At 37.2% G+C, this 19,703-nt stretch overlaps 1 protein-coding gene across 1 annotated transcript; it reads right to left on the reverse strand.

Annotated features, from left to right (window-relative positions):
* Positions 1 to 5,002: 5,002 nt before the first annotated feature.
* LOC134799120 (protein phosphatase 1B) lies at positions 5,003 to 19,670 on the reverse strand. Its single transcript, XM_063771519.1, has 4 exons — positions 18,533 to 19,670; positions 16,213 to 16,330; positions 5,985 to 6,111; positions 5,003 to 5,209 (listed from the first exon to the last, which is right to left on the reverse strand). Exons 1-4 carry the CDS (start codon positions 19,343 to 19,345, stop codon positions 5,101 to 5,103), a joined length of 1,167 nt encoding a protein of 388 aa, XP_063627589.1. The 5' UTR covers positions 19,346 to 19,670; the 3' UTR covers positions 5,003 to 5,100.
* Between the last annotated feature and the right edge of the window lie 33 nt (positions 19,671 to 19,703).

Raw genomic sequence — 19,703 nt, forward strand, 5'->3', positions numbered from 1 at the left:
TTTATACCAATTCCGTTAACATAATACTTCGCTGCAAAAATGCCGGAAAATGTACGATCACTGCTAATGACAATCAAAAAGGTCGTCTACCTCTTTCAGTCTTGTTATACTGAACACACAGAGATAGAGGATAATTACCCGTCCTATTCTAATTCATACAATTAGAAAAATACTGGTTGTCTATCTTGCACGCGAGATACTGTCGCGGCGCACTCGTGTCTAGCGTACTAAGCTGTAGCTAAAATAGGGTAGCGCCCAGGCGCTAATCAGTTCTAATCTGACTGTAGGTGGTATATTAATTAAATAGCTTAAAAAATCCGACTTTTTGTCGTTACATGAGTTCCGTTTTTTTATATTAAGGTTATAATTGTAATGAATCGTGTTGAAACTCTTGGATCCTTTCCTACATCCAACTAATGCAAACAAATTGTGTGGTAGTGCATGGTAGTGCTCAGACACACTAGGCAGCTATACCGACCGGTAAAACAAGTATACAGGAAATGAACTAAAAATGATTTAAATAAATGCTTTTATGAATAGATCAGTTGTGTTTTTGTTTTAACTTTACCTATATGTACATATGTACCGTCCGCTCGGAAGTAGCTGTTGTAAACTTTACCCAACCAAATTTTGCCCATCAGTACTACTTATAAAACAAAGTCCTTCGCCATGTCTGTCTGTTTGTATGTGCGCGATAAACTGAAAAACTACTGTACGGATTTTCATGCGGTTTTCACCTGTCAATAGAGTGATTCCCGAGGAAGGTTTTGATGCGTAATTTGTTAACCCGTACGAGGCCGGGGCGGTTCGCTAGTAAATTAATAAAAATAAGGGACGCCAGTATGATAAAATCAAAATAAACGTGTAAATGTAGGTACATATTTTATTATTGATCAAGCGTCTACTAGGTTCTAACGAGACAATCCGTAAGACTTTCGACAGAAAGCCAAATTATAATTAAAATAGAAAGAAAAACTATCAAACGTGAACTTCGTTCATGTGTAGGGTTCCGTACCTAAAAAAAAAGAATAATAGTACATTGTGTATTAAGGGCGGGAAATAAGAAATTACGAACGAGTGTCAATTTTAAGCCCGACGCGAAGCGAGGGCTTAAAATGTTCACGAGTTCGGAATTTCTTTACCGCCCGTGGCACACACAATGTTTTTCATCACACTTGTAAGGAAAAAAAGGAGAATTAATAAAAACAAACTTCTGTATAAAACACTTTTCCGCCCTAGGGCGAAAATTTCAATTTCCCGCCCGCAAGCCCTACGTGTAAATAAGTGTTTTTCATCACACTTGCTCGGAAAAGATTTTTTCCGCCCTAGGGCGAAAAATTCAATTTCCCGCCCGCAAGCCCTACGTGTAAATACATCTTTTCCGAGCAAGTGTGATGAAAAATATTACTCTGGTACATAATAACCGAAATAACTTTCCCAAGACAAGACTATAATTGTACTTTGCCGTATTTACAAATGCATCTAGTTTTTGTGTAAATAATGTTTTTTTTTTACATTAAGGTACGGAATCCTGGTTATCATGGACATAACATTCATTCCGATGAAACCAATATTTGGTCTTATTCACAAGAAAAAAAAAAGTTATGTTAACCTAAATAGCACTGTGTTATTCTCGGTTTACCACCCTTTTCATAAGAAAAAATGTTAAAAAAATTAAAATAAATATATTTCCTAGAACATTGGATCGGGACAGGTAAGATAAACAAGTATATTTTTGATGGAAGCAAAAATTTTATTCCTGATCTCATAGACCTAGCAATTTGGCTATTAACTAACCACATTATAAAGCGACTACAAGACGCAAGTACCCGCCTTTCAATAAATAGGGAATATGTTAGTTATTTGAATTTATACTTACTGCTGTATAATTATAAGGATTCAATTTGAATGTACACAAATCTAGAATTATTATGTATAAAGTACGAAACACTTGCGTCGCCTAAACCCTCTAGGTCTGTGGACCTAACAGTTAATTACATAACATAACCGGAATACAAAATTATGAGCCAATAAAACTTTGATCACGGCTTTTTGCTACCACCAATAATTATCTTGTAGTTAATACACTAGGACACAAGAGCCTCTACCATCAGTTTTAACATTGACATAACGCTCACGTCTGCGTAATTTACTTTCTGTACATCTCTCTTGCACTATTGCTCGCATATGCGAGTACGAGCGAGATGCATAGAAAGTAAATTACGTAGACGTGAGCGTATATGTCAATGTCAAAACTGATGGTAGACGTAAAAATGTTGCTGTTACGCGCTATGTTACAGTAACTATAATAGCCCGTCAAACCAAACCGGATCGAACGTTAATTATGCCATTCTCTTAATTTCTTTTTCAATCATAAGTACGTAAGGTCTAATTTGGTTTCAAAGACCGATTTTAATGGAAGTTTTCCAACTAGATATTTGATATAGCACTCGCTTACAGGCAACGATTGGACTCACTCCTTACGAAATACATTTCATAACAAGCGAAAAGACAAATCTCGTCCCAAGAACATTATTCTCACACAGCAGCGTATATATGACTTCAGAAGTGGGATATAGTCCTTGTCACCTGTTAGCGAGTGCGTACCACTCTTAGTATAGCGTGATAGTACAGCATCTAAGCTTCGGTAGACACCGCCCCATATAAATTTGCTCCGTAAAAACTATTTAGTTACACTCTAATGAACCTCTCGAACAGGTACAAAAGTATTTTCTCGATTTTCTCTTTTATTTACAAGAGGAAAAGAAATAAACTCTGTGTCATAAAAAGACCGCTATTATTTTTTTAAATTTGGTAACAGATTTATTATAATGAGATATTAACATCGGCTCTCGTTCTAAATTTTTTGACAGTTCACATTTTGTACGGTCATGGTGAATACCTAAACATCAAGAGTAACCAAATACATTTTATTAGTAATTTTCTAAGTACGAAGCATTCGCAAAGCAATCCAAAGTTATCAAATAAAAAGGAAAAAAAAAACATTCTAGTGACGCATAATAAAAGAAATTTTAAAAGCAAAAATTAAATCTACAATTTTATTTCATAACACGATAGAAACTGAAGTACAGCTCCGTGGAAGATAACCCAAACACTATTACCTAATTCCAAATCCCATAAGATAACACCTAAAATGACTTTAATATTTTGGACAATGACTATGTAGTTGAAATACAGAAATTATATACAAAAAGCTAGTTTATTATGTTTCCATTGAGAATTTTATTTTAATACATTATTTTAATCGTTAAAAGATTTTAGGCTTTCGAATGTAAACAACTTGAAACAGTTATTGTTATAAGAAATGATTCAGTTTGTTCAATCGCCAAATCATCCCGTAAACAATATCGCGGACAACACAAAACAACATATTACTCGAATCCATATTACACATCTAGTATTATGACATTTATGAATGGCCGAAAATAAGTAAGACGAAAACGAGAACTAAACTACGAAATGAAGACGTAACGCGACTAAATAAAAATAAGAACGGTTTCGCTGGCTCCCTACGCCGGTAAGGTGAAACGGAAATTTGTGCCACACATCAACATTTACATTCAGGTAAAACAACGAATCTGCTATGGAACGGCGAACGACAGACCTATTTATACACTAAACATTTAGAAGTAAACAAAAAATAATTTAGTCTATGACTCAAAGGTGCCGGTTCCATAACAGACGAGGGCTAGAGTATTACATAGCGTTACACATACGGAGAACCAGAGACACGTAAGGTCTACGTAACGTCAAAAATGTGTAAATATTAGTAATTTTAGTTTCGCAAAACATTATGTTAAGATACTCCTTGTCTTTTAGATGCTTGGTGACCATAGATATCCAGTTTCGTAGACCCGATGTCTCTGGATATTGTTTTTATTAGCATGTGTACCATACCATGTTGAGACTGCCGCGCTAGACTACCACAGACAATCTTAACTCTATTAAACTATGGTCACACGTTGCAGGTTTTGTACAAAGCTCGCGAAATCAACGACAATCTTAACAGAAATTCGGATAGCGTGGATTTTCATGTACATTTGTAGAACAAAATCATACACTATCTTCGAATCCCTGAATAATTTTGGGCCAAAATAACCGTCAGTAACGATGGCAACAATTTCCAATCTTTCTCAAGAGAGAAATGTAGCCATTAGTGATTTAATCTCGATATTAGGTACGCTAATATAATTTGCCGGTATTAAGCTTTTAGATAGATTTGATGAACAAGTTCTGAAGTGAGATAGTGTGCAATTCTGTCTAACCGAGCCGCCCGAGAGGCCTGTGAAACAAATGTCTGAAATTGAGTGTCAAAAGTATGAAAAATGTAGATGACTTTTGCTGCACAGTACTCTTACTCGGCCGCTTGAAATCATTTAGTATAATCGCATCGACTACCTTGATTGACATATTCACAACAGACTAATCAGAAATGTATAAATCATACACATCGACTTCGGTACGTGCAAATAAAAGCTGGAGTTAGAAATTACGGTGACAAAACCATCTACATGTTTCAATTATCGATATCAACTTACAAACGAATTCTACGTAATTTAGAACTCCACACTCCATTTGCATTCAAATAATATGCATACAACTGGAGACAACGCAATAATTCTGTCAATAAGTCTATTCGGGATACGAGCGACATAATCCTTTTGGTTTTGGTTGCCTGATTAAAGTTTATTTTGAATTCCCAGATACTGAATTCACATTTCACGCGTTGTCATATTTTTAATTTAAAATTGCATCATTTTATTTGATGACGGTAAAATGATGACGTTTTTTTAAGGAGTCATTAACAATATGGACTCTGCAATAATTTCCAATATAGTCTTTTCCAGCCATTGCTATCACTAAAAAAGGCGTGAAGTTCAAAACTTCTTACTTTCCACGTCTTTATTTTTCCAAATTGCTGCCTTGTTTTAGTGAAGGAATTGATGTGTCAGACTATATTCTGGTACATCTGGTACAATTTTGCAGATCGCTGTACATTAGACATTTTGAAACGTCAATTAAGTCTCTGGAAACAAAAATGAGTCACAGTCAATCGGGTGGTCGATGCGAGATGCGCGCTTAGTTGGCGCCGAAAGCGTCCGTGAGCTCGGGCTGGCAGTCGAACGTCTCGGAGCTGTCCGCGTGCTCCGGATAGAACTCCCGGTATATCTTGTCCAGGAGCGATTGCCTGAAACGACAGTTACGGGATTAGTGAATAGATCTCAATACACGGGCCAGTCAATATTAAACCAAATGATTTTTGGTTACTGCAACATTGAGAACCGAAACGACACGTTTCAATACAAAATTTGAAAAAGGCTCCCAAGTTTTTTTTTTAGATATAATAAGAGAAAATGAAAATTTTGACCTATTCAGGAGCCAGGACGCTTGAAGAAATTATTATTTTCGAATAAATACAAATATTTACGCCGTAATCTCGAATGAAAAAGGAAGTATTTTGCTGGACCAGGGATATTATCCCGGGCGAGCTGTTTCAGAATCCATGAGAAGTGGCAGACTGTATCCTGGCGCTCCTGTAGACCCTCTGGACTATACAATAATAAACTCACTTGGCAGCCAGGCCTCCGCCAGGGGGAAGGCTGGGGATGTTCTCCCGGGCGAGCTGTTTCAGATCCCATGAGAAGTGGCAGACTGTATCCTGGCGCTCCTGTAGACCCTCTGACTATACAATAATAAACTCACTTGGCAGCCAAGCCTCCGCCAGGGGGAAGGCTGGGGATGTTCTCCCGGGCGAGCTGTTTCAGATCCCATGAGAAGTGGCAGACAGTATCCTGGCGCTCCTGTAGATCCTCTGACTATACAATAAACTCACTTGGCAGCCAGGCCTCCGCCAGGGGGAAGGCTGGGGATGTTCTCCCGGGCGAGCTGTTTCAGATCCCATGAGAAGTGGCAGACAGTATCCTGGCGCTCCTGTAGATCCTCTGACTATACAATAAACTCACTTGGCAGCCAGGCCTCCGCCGGGGGGAAGGCCGGGGATGTTCTCCCGGGCGAGCTGTTTCAGGACCCACGAGAAGTGGCACGCCGTGTCCTCGCGCTCCTCGCTGCCGGCGCTTTTCTCGATCAAGGCTGGAAGAAAAAAATTAGTTATTCTTCAAAACTTTGTCTGAGCAGAAGCTTTCTAGTTTGTTGTAGTTCAATTTGTACTGTACGAGTTTTTAGTAACTCGAAATAAATGCTTTCATTCATTCATTCCTTTATCAACATGTTTCATAGCAAACAAATAAACATATGAATGGATCATTCGGCCAATGAGCTACAGCATTTTGTATCTATGGAGCTATATGATTGGTCAAACAACCGAGTCGTGAAGCCATTTTTTTTGTTTAGTCTAGAATAGATAAAGATTTAAGTAGACAAGCAACAGACCAAAAAAATCCAATAAAAAAAGTACTTAATTGCAGGTAAAACATTTTTATAGTCATTTTATCCGAATATTTAACGGTTAAATAATATATAAAGAAACATCGGAATATTCGGAATACAACACCGGCATATCATTGCCATCATTGGAAACGGTTACATACAAATATGGCACAGAGTCGTTTTTACAGCATAACAGCCAGAGCGCAAAAAAGCGCTTACCTACGTTATTTTTAGGTGCCATCCAGTTATACTTGGATACCTCGTACAGTCAACTAAAAATGGGTCACCGTTAAGGTGTCACTATAAAGAAGTTTATTTGTGAACGAAATTTGTTCAGCCGACGATAGATGTTAATAGGCTTGGTGACATTTTTGTGTGTATCAAATGTCTAACCGATTGCAAAAAAGCAATTACCTAAGTCACAACTCACAAATTAGGAGTAGGTTAAGATAATAATCGGACGTATGAGCCTAGGAGGCATAGTTTGCGGGTCGTCGTACGTGTTGTTCCTACATTGATAAGAAAGCTGTCGAATGTGTCATCGAACAACAAACAGAACACAATAGACGGAGGAAAACATAGTAAGAAAACCGGTCTAATCCCAACAAGGCCTAATACCTTTTCTAGTTTGGAAGGTCAAATGGCAGATGCTTTTGTTAAACCTTGCGTCTACGCCAACCGTTTGTCATAAATCATAATCATAACGTCTTGTGTTCTTTCGTTCAATGTATTATGTAACCGGTCGTACGGTTCCTTCGTTTAATGTATTATTTCTTTTTTGAGGCGACTGTCCTCACGCAATGGGCACTTTTTACTGCTGTGGTATTCACGTAACCGTCGGAGCCAAGTTCAAGGCCGAAGTGATAAAAATAGGCTGCGTCGCCATTTTAACTGACTGCGATAACGACAAAACGATACTTTATTTTATCCGAGGTATGGACAGTTTGACCCCTACAAAAACTATTCGTTATCGGCGAATGACAAGTTCTGAAAATGGTCGGTATGGTATAAAGCCGAATAAACGCCAGCGCAACACTACCGGATGCGTGAGGAGTTAAATCAATTTTATTTTATTTTAGTGGAACTATTTTGTAATATGCAATATTCATCAATATTGTAATTTCTAATGTAACCTGAATTACCATATACGCAATAAATAAATCATTCATTCATTCAAACGACCTGACTCGCCACTCGATCCCCAGGGATCAGGGATCTCCAAATAACGGCCCGGAAGCCTTCCATTCCAGCCCGAGGTATGATTTGATGATATGATTTTACAGGCCCGTTAGGATAATCCGAACAGTGCCAGCCTTCTGAGTTAAATGAATTCATTAAATTTTACTTAGCCAAACGATACTCCCTAAGATAAGATTTGCTTATCTCAGCCACGAGTTATTAGGTATTGCTATTAATTGATATATAATAATCCAGTAGGTACACGTTTTACTATACCTAGATAACGCGAGCGACCTATGATATGGTCAAAAGTCGAATAGATTAGGATTTACTATTGACCAAAGCAGAGATAAGTTGACAAACTATTCCTAACTATAGCGAGTTATCAAATCAGTCAGACATAGGTGCCTACTCAAGAATTATATTATTTAGCAATTTTTGGATTAGTATTTACATATTTTATTTTAAGTATCATTTAATCTTATTTTTCTTTATCTATAATAAAGTCGTTACAGGTTTATAGATAGTGTCAACTCTTCGTTTAGATTATCCATTACAAAATGGTATATAATTATGCCATTTCTTAAGTATTTTTCATTCATATTTCTTTGCAATACCTTTACTTGCACGTGCGTAAATAAACCAATGCATCCCACTCACGTGCACGCAGCCAAGTAGGTCAAACAGGTGACAAGACGAACAAACTGGATTACGATCGCACGCACTAGGCTTCCTAGACTTTACTGTTATCTGTGGCGCCACTGTCTACGCGGCACCGCCGTTTCCCGCCTTATCGTGACCGAGAAAATTAGTTCAGCGTTCAGCCACTGTCTATGCCAACTTGGCAGAAAACTATGCCCGTATCAAAATGTATTCAAGACGCACACGGACACTACACAGCTCACGTAGCACACGCTCATTGCCTTAAACCCTTTTATTTAAAAAAAAAAAGCTAATTCGAAAATTGATCTAACTAGAGGGCTTGGATTAAAGCAATGAAACTATGGCTTTTATTGCAAATAATTTAATTTTAGTAAACAATTCCGTATTAACATATTTTAGTAATTTTAGTTAGCACACACGATAATTTAGAATTTCAAGATTTGTATAAATAGGCAAAGTCGAAAGTTTACATATCGTATCACAATATCTTAGATTTTAAGAAAATATTTGTCAAATATGCTGTCAAATAACTTAGTTTTTTTAAGAATTTTAAAAACTGCTACCTATCATTATTGATTACCAAGATGCCGAATATAATATTGCTAGAAAGAAAATTCAATTAGAATCACAAATATTTAGCGTTTTTTTCTACATTTTCTATGGGGATGTATATCAGAAAACATGCTATTGTTTAGTGACATTATAATATTTTATTTGTGTTGTATTTTCTTTCAATTCCACATGCTACACTAAGCTAACTCAAACCCGTTAAATTTATTACCTACACAACATAAAATAAATAACAATAAATATTAAAATTATATACGAATCTACGGTAACTTTGAACTAATAATAATTTGATTATTATTACTCATTATATACATAAAATTATTGAACACTGGAGGGTAGGGGTATTATACTACAGGATTACATAGAAAGTTTTGACAGAGTTTTAGGGCTGTAATAAAAATGTCCAATTATTTGACAGTAATAAAAACTGCCATTATACCTACATGTCATTTTTACTGAGCACCCGCATACTCAATCTCATAAGTATATTCCATTTGGATCTTAAAATAGGGTAAACCCCATTTTTCGGTCATTTGGCGAATGGAATGAGGTACAAGATTTTGTATCTATGGAATTATGTCACTGGCCAAACGACTGATCCACGTGTTTTTTGGTTATTATTTTAAGATCTTTATGGAATAGACTAAAACAATATGAGACAGTTCAAATATTATTTTACATGCTTAATTTCTACTCAGAGTACTTTATAGTACCTATCCCTGTTTGACAGAATAGCACCCTCATACAAAAGTAATGCCCGTGTTTTTAATACCTGTAATCATATTGGATATTACTTTTATATGAAGCTGCTGGAGTATGCTTTACGTAGCTTAAGTATTTAAGTTCATCATACTATTATATACAAAATGGCACAATTAATTTCTAAGGAAAGGGCCTACTCGGGCAAGTTACGTAAAATCTAACACTGGGAGTCTTTAGAGGAAATAGGGACATCTTAATACCTATCAAATCAAAATAGTGTTGCGAGTTAGTTTATAACTTCAAAAATGAATGCCTTTTAGCTCTGACCTTTGAACCTTCAATGTTCGACTAACCCTAACTCGTACCACTAATCAAAAACGTCACAAAAACCTATAATATCGAATCGAATTGGTCCATTACTAAACTAAGTCACGCAGGTTAGTACAGAAGCTAAAAAACGGATGTTTTCGTTTTAAATTATTTACGATATGTTTTAGAATTGGACTGGATGGGGCTTGCTTTCGTCAACTGGGTCTACTGACCATTCGTTTCAAGGAATATGTCCACCAACGTGGTGCGATCAGTGCTAAAGAAGAGACGCTTACCGGATAACGAAAAGTAACCAAACCAAGCAAAATATTTATTTCAGAGAACATCGTAATTTTAACAGTTTTTGTGGATTTATGAATTGGACTCTATTCATAAACAACATCGACTTTTAGGGACTTCCCCGTTCGTTATCACCAAGTACCTAAATGTCTATCAACTTTATATAATTGATAGAAGATAAAAAATTCAGACTTCTAGAGTTAGACCAATTAAAGTCTGCAGCGATTTTGATATCATACGCAGTGTAAGTGTTATTTAAATGTACGTCATAATTTCATGGAAGGATGATATTTAAAATAATACTTGCACTGCGTGGTGCTATCAAAATCGTTGCAGACTTTTCTTGGTCCAACTCTATCGTTGGTGGAACCACCTAAACATTAACTTATTGTGGTAACAGGTGGGAATATCTCAATTTTTAGTCTGTAAAACTCGGATCGACGTTAAGCTATACACGAGAGCCGCGAAGCACCGGTGCATGCAAATTTATGGCATCGTGACATGACTCGCAAGGAGGTCGTATATTTATAAAATATTGCACGGGCCCCTTCTACATCACGATCGAAGTATCAAAGTAGTTCGATTCATAAATAATATTTATCAATACTTTTGCTGGATCGAATCGTCCAAAGTTTTTGTAGATATAATTAAGTATGTAAAAAATCCTGCATTTTATGCGGGACAAAGAATACACAATATTTCAAAAATAAACAAAATTAAAACTATGTTCATAGCTTTCGATTGATTAGAAAACATTCTTATTAAATTTGTAAAAATAAACTTAGAGCTAAAGATAATTTAAGTCAATATTTTAGTGTCTTTTTTAATTGTACTACTATAACACAGATGTCGATGTCTAGCATAGTTCATAAATACACATCGGTAACTCGTGGCATTTAGGTAGCACTTAAAAGATTAGTGATGAGCACACATCAGTAACTCGTGGCACTTGACAGTTTCTAACAGACTAGTGATGTGACAATGTTCTTCCTAATCTTCCTATACCTACGAGTCGAGAAAAAGAAACCACTAAAAAAGGAATTAATTAAACTAATCTTTTAAGTGCTACCTAAATGCCACGAGTTACCGATGTGTATTCATAAGTATAATATTTTTCGACAAATGGCTTTCGCTTTACTTTGGCTTTTGCTTTTTTTTATACGATTTTCAGGTATTTTGGAAGAGGTCCGCAATGAAGATGTTGAAATAGTTCAACAGTTCACCAAGTTCGGAAAAAATACTCGAATATCGGCTCATGTTTATAGACCATCAATAGCTTTTTTATCCCTAGTGTGAAGGGGACTTAAAGCTTAAAGACCCTTTAGGTTCATATGAACTTGTTAGTACCTACCACAATACGTCTTCCGTTCAATGAATTTGTTACGTCTTTATAATTCAATTAGCCTGTTATATTTGAATTGAATTAAATTGATTTGTAACGTAACAAAGAAATATAGTACAACTGTTATTTGACGGTAATTGGCCACCTTAAACTAAAAATGAATTCTATTCACCTATAAACAGAATTCATTTTAGTATGAGGTGGTTAGTTATTGAAGGCTGGCCAGTTATTGAAACCATATACTAATATGAATTCTGTTTATAGGTGAATAGAATTCATTTATAGTTTAGGGTAGCCAATTACTAACTGGCCAGTTACTGGCGAATTACCCTATTATTTTCTGTACCAATATTTTATCAATTCCAAAATCTACTTCTATAGTTCGTTTTTTTAGCATTAGAATGAACTTGAAAGAAGGTCATCTTGACATGTCTTAATTGAAAACCGTTTTTTAAAAATCAGTAACTATTACTTGTGAAAGCAAAAGAATATAAATGATCGTATTAAATTCATAATTGTTACATATTTGCCGTAACTTATTTTTAAAATGTGTTTTTTCCATTAAAAGACACATCAAGATTGTTTACCTTATTTCTAATGCTAAAAAAGCGGCCAAGTGCGAGTCGGACTCGCCCATTAAGGGTTCCGTAGCAGCAACATAATAAAATTGCGGTTTACGATTTATGACGTAATAAAAAAGAACTACTTACTAGATCTCGTTCAAACCAATTTTCGGTGGAAGTTTGCATGGATAATGTACATCATATCCCACCAAAAACATTCTGTAAAAAACTAGCCAAGTCTCGATGGAGCTGCTTGTTTATCTCTAAAAAGTAATGAAATCTAGACAAAGTCGTGCCAAGTCTAAGGTTCCTTACTGCAATTTCTTTATTATTATAGTTAATGTTGTGTGACTTGGCCGTTGAAGGGTACACAAGGGTACAAAACCAGGTGCTCCATTGACGATGGAAAATTGCCACTTGAAAAACGTTGATTCAATAACCAGTCAATTGTAGGCTTGATAAAGCTGCGTATTTCAATAATACTTATGTATAGGCGAGCCTGAAACAAACACTTCTTTTTGGTGCAATGGCAGATTGGTGCAATGGTGGATGGATGTCATGTCATGTCATGTCATGGAGCACCTGGTTTTGTACCCTTGTGTACCCTTCAACGGCCAAGTCACACAACATTAACTATAATAATGAAGAAATCGCAGTAAGGAACCTTAGACTTGGCACGACTTTGTCTAGATTTCATTACTTTTTAGAGATAAACAAGCAGCTCCATCGAGACTTGGCTAGTTTTTACAGAATGTTTTTGGTGGGATTTCACTTCTTTTTGTAGAAACGTGGGCATGTTGATTGATTTTTTTATGTACCAATAGGAGAACGGGGCATTACCATATCTCTAATACAGCTGAGACCAGCTGAGGGTTCTTCATCAGATACTTCAGACCTTCGATTTTTGACATCAAATGAAGCGGCCCACCAAGTTGAATATTTTTTGTAAAGGCGGTATGTCGATCTCTAATAGTTTGGTTGGCCTCCTGTGTTTTCTAATCAGGGTCACCAGGTACTCCAGATCTTCGATTATCCTAGTTTTTATAGTTTTCCCTTTATGTGGCCATTAAACCCTAACTCTGTACCAAATTTCAGCTCCGTGAGTTTATGGGAAGTACTAGTTCTATTATGATGATCATGAGTGAGTGAGTGAGTGAGTGTCATAAATGCGAAACTTTGCTTTCGCTTAACTTCGGAACTAAATGACCTACAAACATGAAATTTTGGATTTTATGTATGTGATTATAGCTTACTGGATGACGAAAATTTCTGCGTTCTGGTCTTATCCAGAGGTTCTCAAATAGGGGCCTGAAAATGCGGCGAAATGGTTCCAGTAAAGGATGGTACGGCAGTGTTTGCTTCGCGCTCGACTTGGCGGGGGCACTGCCGTGCCCCCCGATATTTTTTTTAGTTTTATCATTCTCTTATTTTAGAAGTTACAGGGGGGGGGGGGGGACACATTTTACCACTTTGGAAGTGTCTCTCGCGCAAACTATTCAGTTTAGAAAAAAATGATATTAGAAACCTCAATATCATTTTTGAAGACCTATCCATAGGTATTCCACACGTATGGGTTTGATGAAAAAAATTTTTTGAGTTTCAGTAAGTATGGGGAACCCCCAAAATGTATTGTTTTTTTTTCTATTTATGTGTGAAAATCTTAATGCGGTTCACAGAATACATCTACTTACCAAGTTTAAACACTGTATAGTTCTTATAGTTTCGAAAAAAAGTGGCTGTGAGATACGGACGGACAGACAGACAGTCAGACATGACGAATCCATAAGGGTTCCGTTTATTGCCATTTGGCTACGGAACCCTAAAAAAACGAACTATAGAGTCCGTCTAAGCTAACTTTGCACAAAGTGGGGTAGTATCATTATAAACGTCATAATTATTTTCATTAAAAAAATATAATTAATGATGACACGCTACCCTGTCATTGCAAATGGCATGCAGAGTTAGCCTGGTTGGATTATAATCAGTGCTCTAAGATTGATGATTACGATTACCAGGCATTTCTATTATGATAAAAAATGATTAATTCCAGACTACAAAAACCCACTTTAAAAATATGACAGCATCAGCGGGCGGAGCATGGTTCCATTTTTATCGTCTGTCACTATGCCCGTCACTTTCGCACTTGCATACTTGTTAGAACGTGACAGGCGTGGTGACAAGTGATAAAAATGCGACCGTTGGTACAACCGCCGCATTGTGTAAAAATGTATTCAACACCTTATACAGTTGTAATAAGGGAGTGGTTACTATATTTACACTTGGTAATAGAAAGTTGACGAACTCACCAATGTGTATACAAGTGTAAAACAGAAGAGTTAACTCGGATACGTTTTCCCGCGTAAGTGATTGTTGGAAATGTATTGTATACTAATATAAAAAATTTCTTAGTAATATTTTGGCACTATTTATTAAATTATTGCTTCATCTATGACATCTATGTAATTGAATTTAGGTAGGTAGGTACCTACTTATAAATACTTTCCAATTCCAACCTACCATAGGATTTTTATAATTCTTTTATTAAAAAAAATACTAACTTATGGTTGATCAAGTCTAAAATATTGGCTCTTTGAAATTCCAGAAAAAAAGATGCTGTTTTTTGGTAGTGAAATTATTCGTCATATTTAAAATATACATGGTGACTTCTTCGACAGGAACATCGGCGATTCCAATGCTGATGACAAAAAATAAACTCTTTGACGTTAGTGTTTTTTTGGAACGTGCTAATGCTAAGAGTGTTTTTGTACTCGCACGTGTCTGTTTAGCGGTTTTTGTGTCAATTTTCAGAAATTGGGTTACTGTGTTATATTTATATTGTACGTCATTAACAGAGCCGGAAACGCTGATTTTGAAATTACGTTAACGAACTCACTATTCGGTCGACGTTGAAGATTATTATGTATAAAATTGTAGCCTAATAATAATAATGGAATAAAGCGCAAAACTGTTTACAATACACATGCACCGAAATCACTCGAGAATATCGATTGCACATGTCATATAAAAAGCGCATTATAGCAGCTAATATGACCCGATATGTTCGACCCAGATACGTGGACCGTTGCCCTACAAGACGACCTTGAACTGAATTACGTGCGTTTACTTTACACGCAAGAATAATAGGTGATCTTAATATTTGTAGATTCTAAAATACCTATACCTAGTACATTGCGGAATAAATAGGCACAATTAACACTTGACTATGTGGGGCAACGCGGCGCGGCGAGCGTGATGGGCACCTTTGCACTAAGAGGGACGTGGAACGATTACTTTATGTAGTTTTGTTTTAATTTCTTACTGACGGTAGAAATTTATTTTGATGGGATTTATTTTTTAACTAACTTAATTTTTTAAATAACTTAATCTTATGTTACTTTGGAATATCAATATCATCAAGTCACTGAATTTGAATAAATACTGACATTACTGACAGACAACATCAAGCGTCGCGCGAAACGGATATTTTTCGAAATATTGTTAAGATCCACAAAAAAGTGTTTATTCAAATTCAAACCAAACCCTAAGGGTGGAATCACATCTATCAGCATCGAGCCGCATTTTATATATGAGAAATTGCTCGTTAGTATGAAGATGCGTACGCCTGCTTTCAGCTTTTCGATGCTTCCACCCTACAACCCATTTCCCTTGTGCTGGTGCGTACACGCATGCAGTAGTGAGTGGTAACAACCTGCGAGCCGCTGCGTCGTCTATCTCAGCCAAGTCTTTGACTCCCTGCAATCCTGCCGGTGTTTATCTACACGCATGCCCTATTAGCCGCGCTCGTCGCCGTAACTTATAATACTACCAAGGAGATACAAGGTACATCCCAGGACCTAAGATAAGTACTAGCGGCTGCTCAGATAACCTAAACCTAAGCAAACAGCTAAGGCAGTCCTCAGTGTCTTCCGGGGCGCGTCCTCAATTATTTCATTGCAAAATTACCAAACATTTTAAATTTTCAGTATTAATGGTAAGTATCACATGTAATCTTAAGCTAGTAGGGTTGCCATGAGTCAGGATTTGTCCTGACATGAGGATTTTTGGTCAAATTGAATTTTTTTATATGGCAACCCTATCCCCTGGCATCGTTGGACTCCCTACATTCCTGCCCCCGATGCTTGTGGGTACACGCATGCAGTAACGAGTGGTAACAACCTGTCAGCCGCTGCCGCAGCGTCTCGTCGAGCTCGCGGTCGGCACGCTGGGCCTCCGCGCTGGGCTTGGGCGCTGCGGGGAACGTCACCAGCACGATGCTCATGTTGTCTTTGCTGCCCTGTAATGTTTCATGGTGGTTAGTGATTGTTTTTGTTAATTTATTTAGGAATTTTTCTTGACGATGACAGATCTATTAGTAGATATTTTTCAATGCTATTACACTTCAACAAGTGTGTTTTGGACCACCTTAGAGTTTTAAAGACCTGTTGAAAGAAGTGCTCCACTTTGCAAACAAATTGTAGGATTGCCTATTAGATTAGTATATTTTTTTGAAATTTTAATGAAAAATTACTTTTTTAGTAAGTAAAACAATTCTATAGACAAGCAGATGGACATGATGAAACCCGGTTATAAGGGTTCTGTTTCTGTTCTGCTATTTATATAGTATAAGCCAATGTAGTTTCGACTGGAGACCCCTTACTTACTTACTGCTAGCCTTTCTCCGCAGACGCTTTGTCTGGTTGCCTTTGGCATAGGCCTCTCCCATATTCCTCCATGCGTCCCTGTCCAGAGCCTGTCTTCTCCACAAGGCTCCAGCCACCTGCCTGAACTCGTATCCGACCCCTACTCTACTACAATTAATTATTACCTACAGAATGTTCCTTATTCTACAGCTATAAAACCTTAAATGAAGTAGTTGTCATGATAATAAATACGCTGATAATAATCTAATCCAACAGTCAATACTTCAGTAGCTGTATGATCTACCAGAACAAATTTAGATATAAATAGTCATCTTATGATATCATTTGTCTTTTAATTTGTTTCCTATTGTCTTATCTCTATACCTACTTGGTCAGTCATGACACTCATGACTAACCAGTAATTTACATTGTTTAGTGTTTACCTGAGATTGTTAATTTACGCCTTGGATGCAGGTTGTTATTATATAATTATGGATAAGTAATATATAGTCCAGATTATAGTAACAGCACCAATCATGAGACATTTAAGATAAAAATTGTAGTATTATTGATATTTCACCGAAACCAGTAAAATTTCTACCACTTTTAATGTGAAAAAGTTAAATATCCTTTTCAGCATGTTTAATGAAAGATACTGCAATGCAATTGGTTTCAACATAATTAACAATTAAAACCGTGTTTTGTTTTTCTCCACTCAATATTTTCTGTAGTTTTTATTAACCTGCCAACTTGTCAAGTATATAGTAACCTATGTTAGTCTACCGACACTATGTTAGGTATAATGGGGGGAGTGAGAACACTTGATGGGTTAACGTAGAAAATATCCCAGTGGTTACTGTATCTTTTGTGGGTTCTTTTTGGCCTAAATCTTTACAAGATTGCACTGATTGCCTTACTAAGAAATGTGATTTTTAATTTCGCAAATTTATTGTATATTCATTAAAATCCTAAATTGTACATAATTAATTTTCAAGACTTATTCTCAATCTTATTCTTACCTTACCATCATTCTCAACTCTTCAGTACATAGAATGATCAACTATTTTTGATTCTCCATACTATTCAATTTCAATACATACATACAGTGTTGGTCAAAAGAAAACAGCAACACAGTTAGTAACATTTTTGTTACATACTCTCCTAACATATTTACTTAGCATGATGGAATAAGTTTACTCATGAATACATGCTTGATGATGTAAATCCTATAAAAGCGTGGTGATGGTCAAAATTTATATAGTTCCCGATCTACATTACCTAAAAAAGAACTAAAACTTCCATGTATCTAACAAAACTGTAAATAAACAAGACACTCGTGTAACTTGTATTAACCATACATACTTTGAACCAGGTCTTTCAGCCCAGTGCCGCAGTGAGCATGTTAACTTCATACTTATTTGTCATAGTTCATAAGAACCATTAGTCATAAACAAGTAGGAACATGCTCAGATCCTAATCTTATCCAAAACAATGCACATTTTGCCTACTTATGTAAAGCATGTTCTAACTATTTCTTCAAATACTCTATCGTTGTTGTAATAGTTATGAAATCAGGAAATTGAAGCTAATGCCAAGAATGTTCATGAGTGTAAAAAACTTAGGAAGTAAAATACAATTACACCACAGGGTCTAAGCATGTAATAATTTCAAGCATTTAGCTGTTTGCTCCCAAAATAACACATAAATTACCAATTTTTTAAGAATATTACAGTATTTAAACAATTGGAATGTATCTGTTGTTTAAAAATAGTACTTTAAGAATAAATGTTTTGAGTGGCAGATCATTAACTTAATGAAAGCTAAAAAGGCAACAGCAACAACATGTTTATATTTACCTTATAAAGACAGGTATCAATGACCTGATTGGCCACAGCCACCAGGTCGTCCGTCAACTGCAGCAGAGAGTGGACATAGGCACACAGTGCCTCGTTACTCATCACATCCCATACTCCGTCACACGCCAGCACCAAGAACTCATCCTCTGGCTCCGAGCGCTCATGAGTCGACACCTCTGGCTCCGGGGACACAAGCTGCTCACATGGACCCCGGTCCAGCACCTTCTTGTATTCATAATCACCCAACGCTCGTGAAACAGCTAAGCTCCCGTTTACACGCTGGATCATTACTGAACCACCAGCCTGCACTATGCGAGACTTCTCAGATGGAAGCTCTGGCTTGTGATCTCGCGTAGCAAATATAGGTTGACCGTTACGCGCGAGCACAGCGCGTGAATCGCCGCAATTCGCTATGTATATTTGTTTAGGTGACACGAACGCGCACACGGCGGTGGAGCCCGACTTCTCCTCGCCGTTCGACAGCTCGGGAAGCTCGCGCATCTTCTTATCTAGATCCAGGAAACCGGCCCGGATCGCCTCCGCGATCTCCTCGCGCCGAAACTCGTCCGTCTGGAGGATACATTCCAGCAGGTTGTCGGCGCAGTGTGCTGACACTCGCGCGCCCGCGTGACCGTCGAACACCGCGAAGTAGCTCCAGTCTGATAGAGTCCCGTTTAGAGTGCACTGCGCGTGGTGGGCATCTTCCATCTCCACGCGCCAACCTTGCATCGACGCCACGCCATAGCGAAGACCGTTTCCTTCCCCATTCTCGTTATATTTCTTAGTCTCGGGCTTGTTCAAAAACGCTCCCATACTGAGTCCTCTCTCTGATTACTTAAGTTGTTATTCGCACATAGTTTCCACACCATCAGGCACTCGCAAAGCGAACGTCGCGACCGATAACGTAAAAGGGAAGCATCACTGGAAGTACGATACGATCTCACGGCAGGAGCACGTCAGACGGTCGAGCTGTTGCACTGCTCGCGCCGAGTCTTCACAACCCGGATTTCTTCAAGTCAGCTGCTTGTAGAAGCGTATTATTACGCGTTGATGCCGCTTTGATGACAAATTCCTTGCGATTTTGGATTAAATCGTAAAACGAAAAAGCAACTCAAAAGAATGAATGGCGGACATAAATAGTAATCAGTGTTGCCAGGGCTCTGGAGTCATA

Source organism: Cydia splendana, chromosome 18, assembly GCF_910591565.1.
Source record: "Cydia splendana chromosome 18, ilCydSple1.2, whole genome shotgun sequence".
Classification (NCBI taxonomy): Eukaryota; Metazoa; Arthropoda; class Insecta; order Lepidoptera; family Tortricidae; genus Cydia; species Cydia splendana.

Coding starts and splice junctions, on each gene's coding strand:
- LOC134799120 (XM_063771519.1), bottom strand. CDS start 19,345: ATGGGAGCGTTTTTGAACAAGCCCGAGACTAAGAAATATAACGAGAAT. Junction 16,331..18,532: donor TTGATACCTGTCTTTATAAG/GTAAATATAAAC, acceptor GAAACATTACAG/GGCAGCAAAGACAACATGAG. Junction 5,210..5,984: donor GGCGGAGGCCTGGCTGCCAA/GTGAGTTTATTG, acceptor CTGTCGTTTCAG/GCAATCGCTCCTGGACAAGA.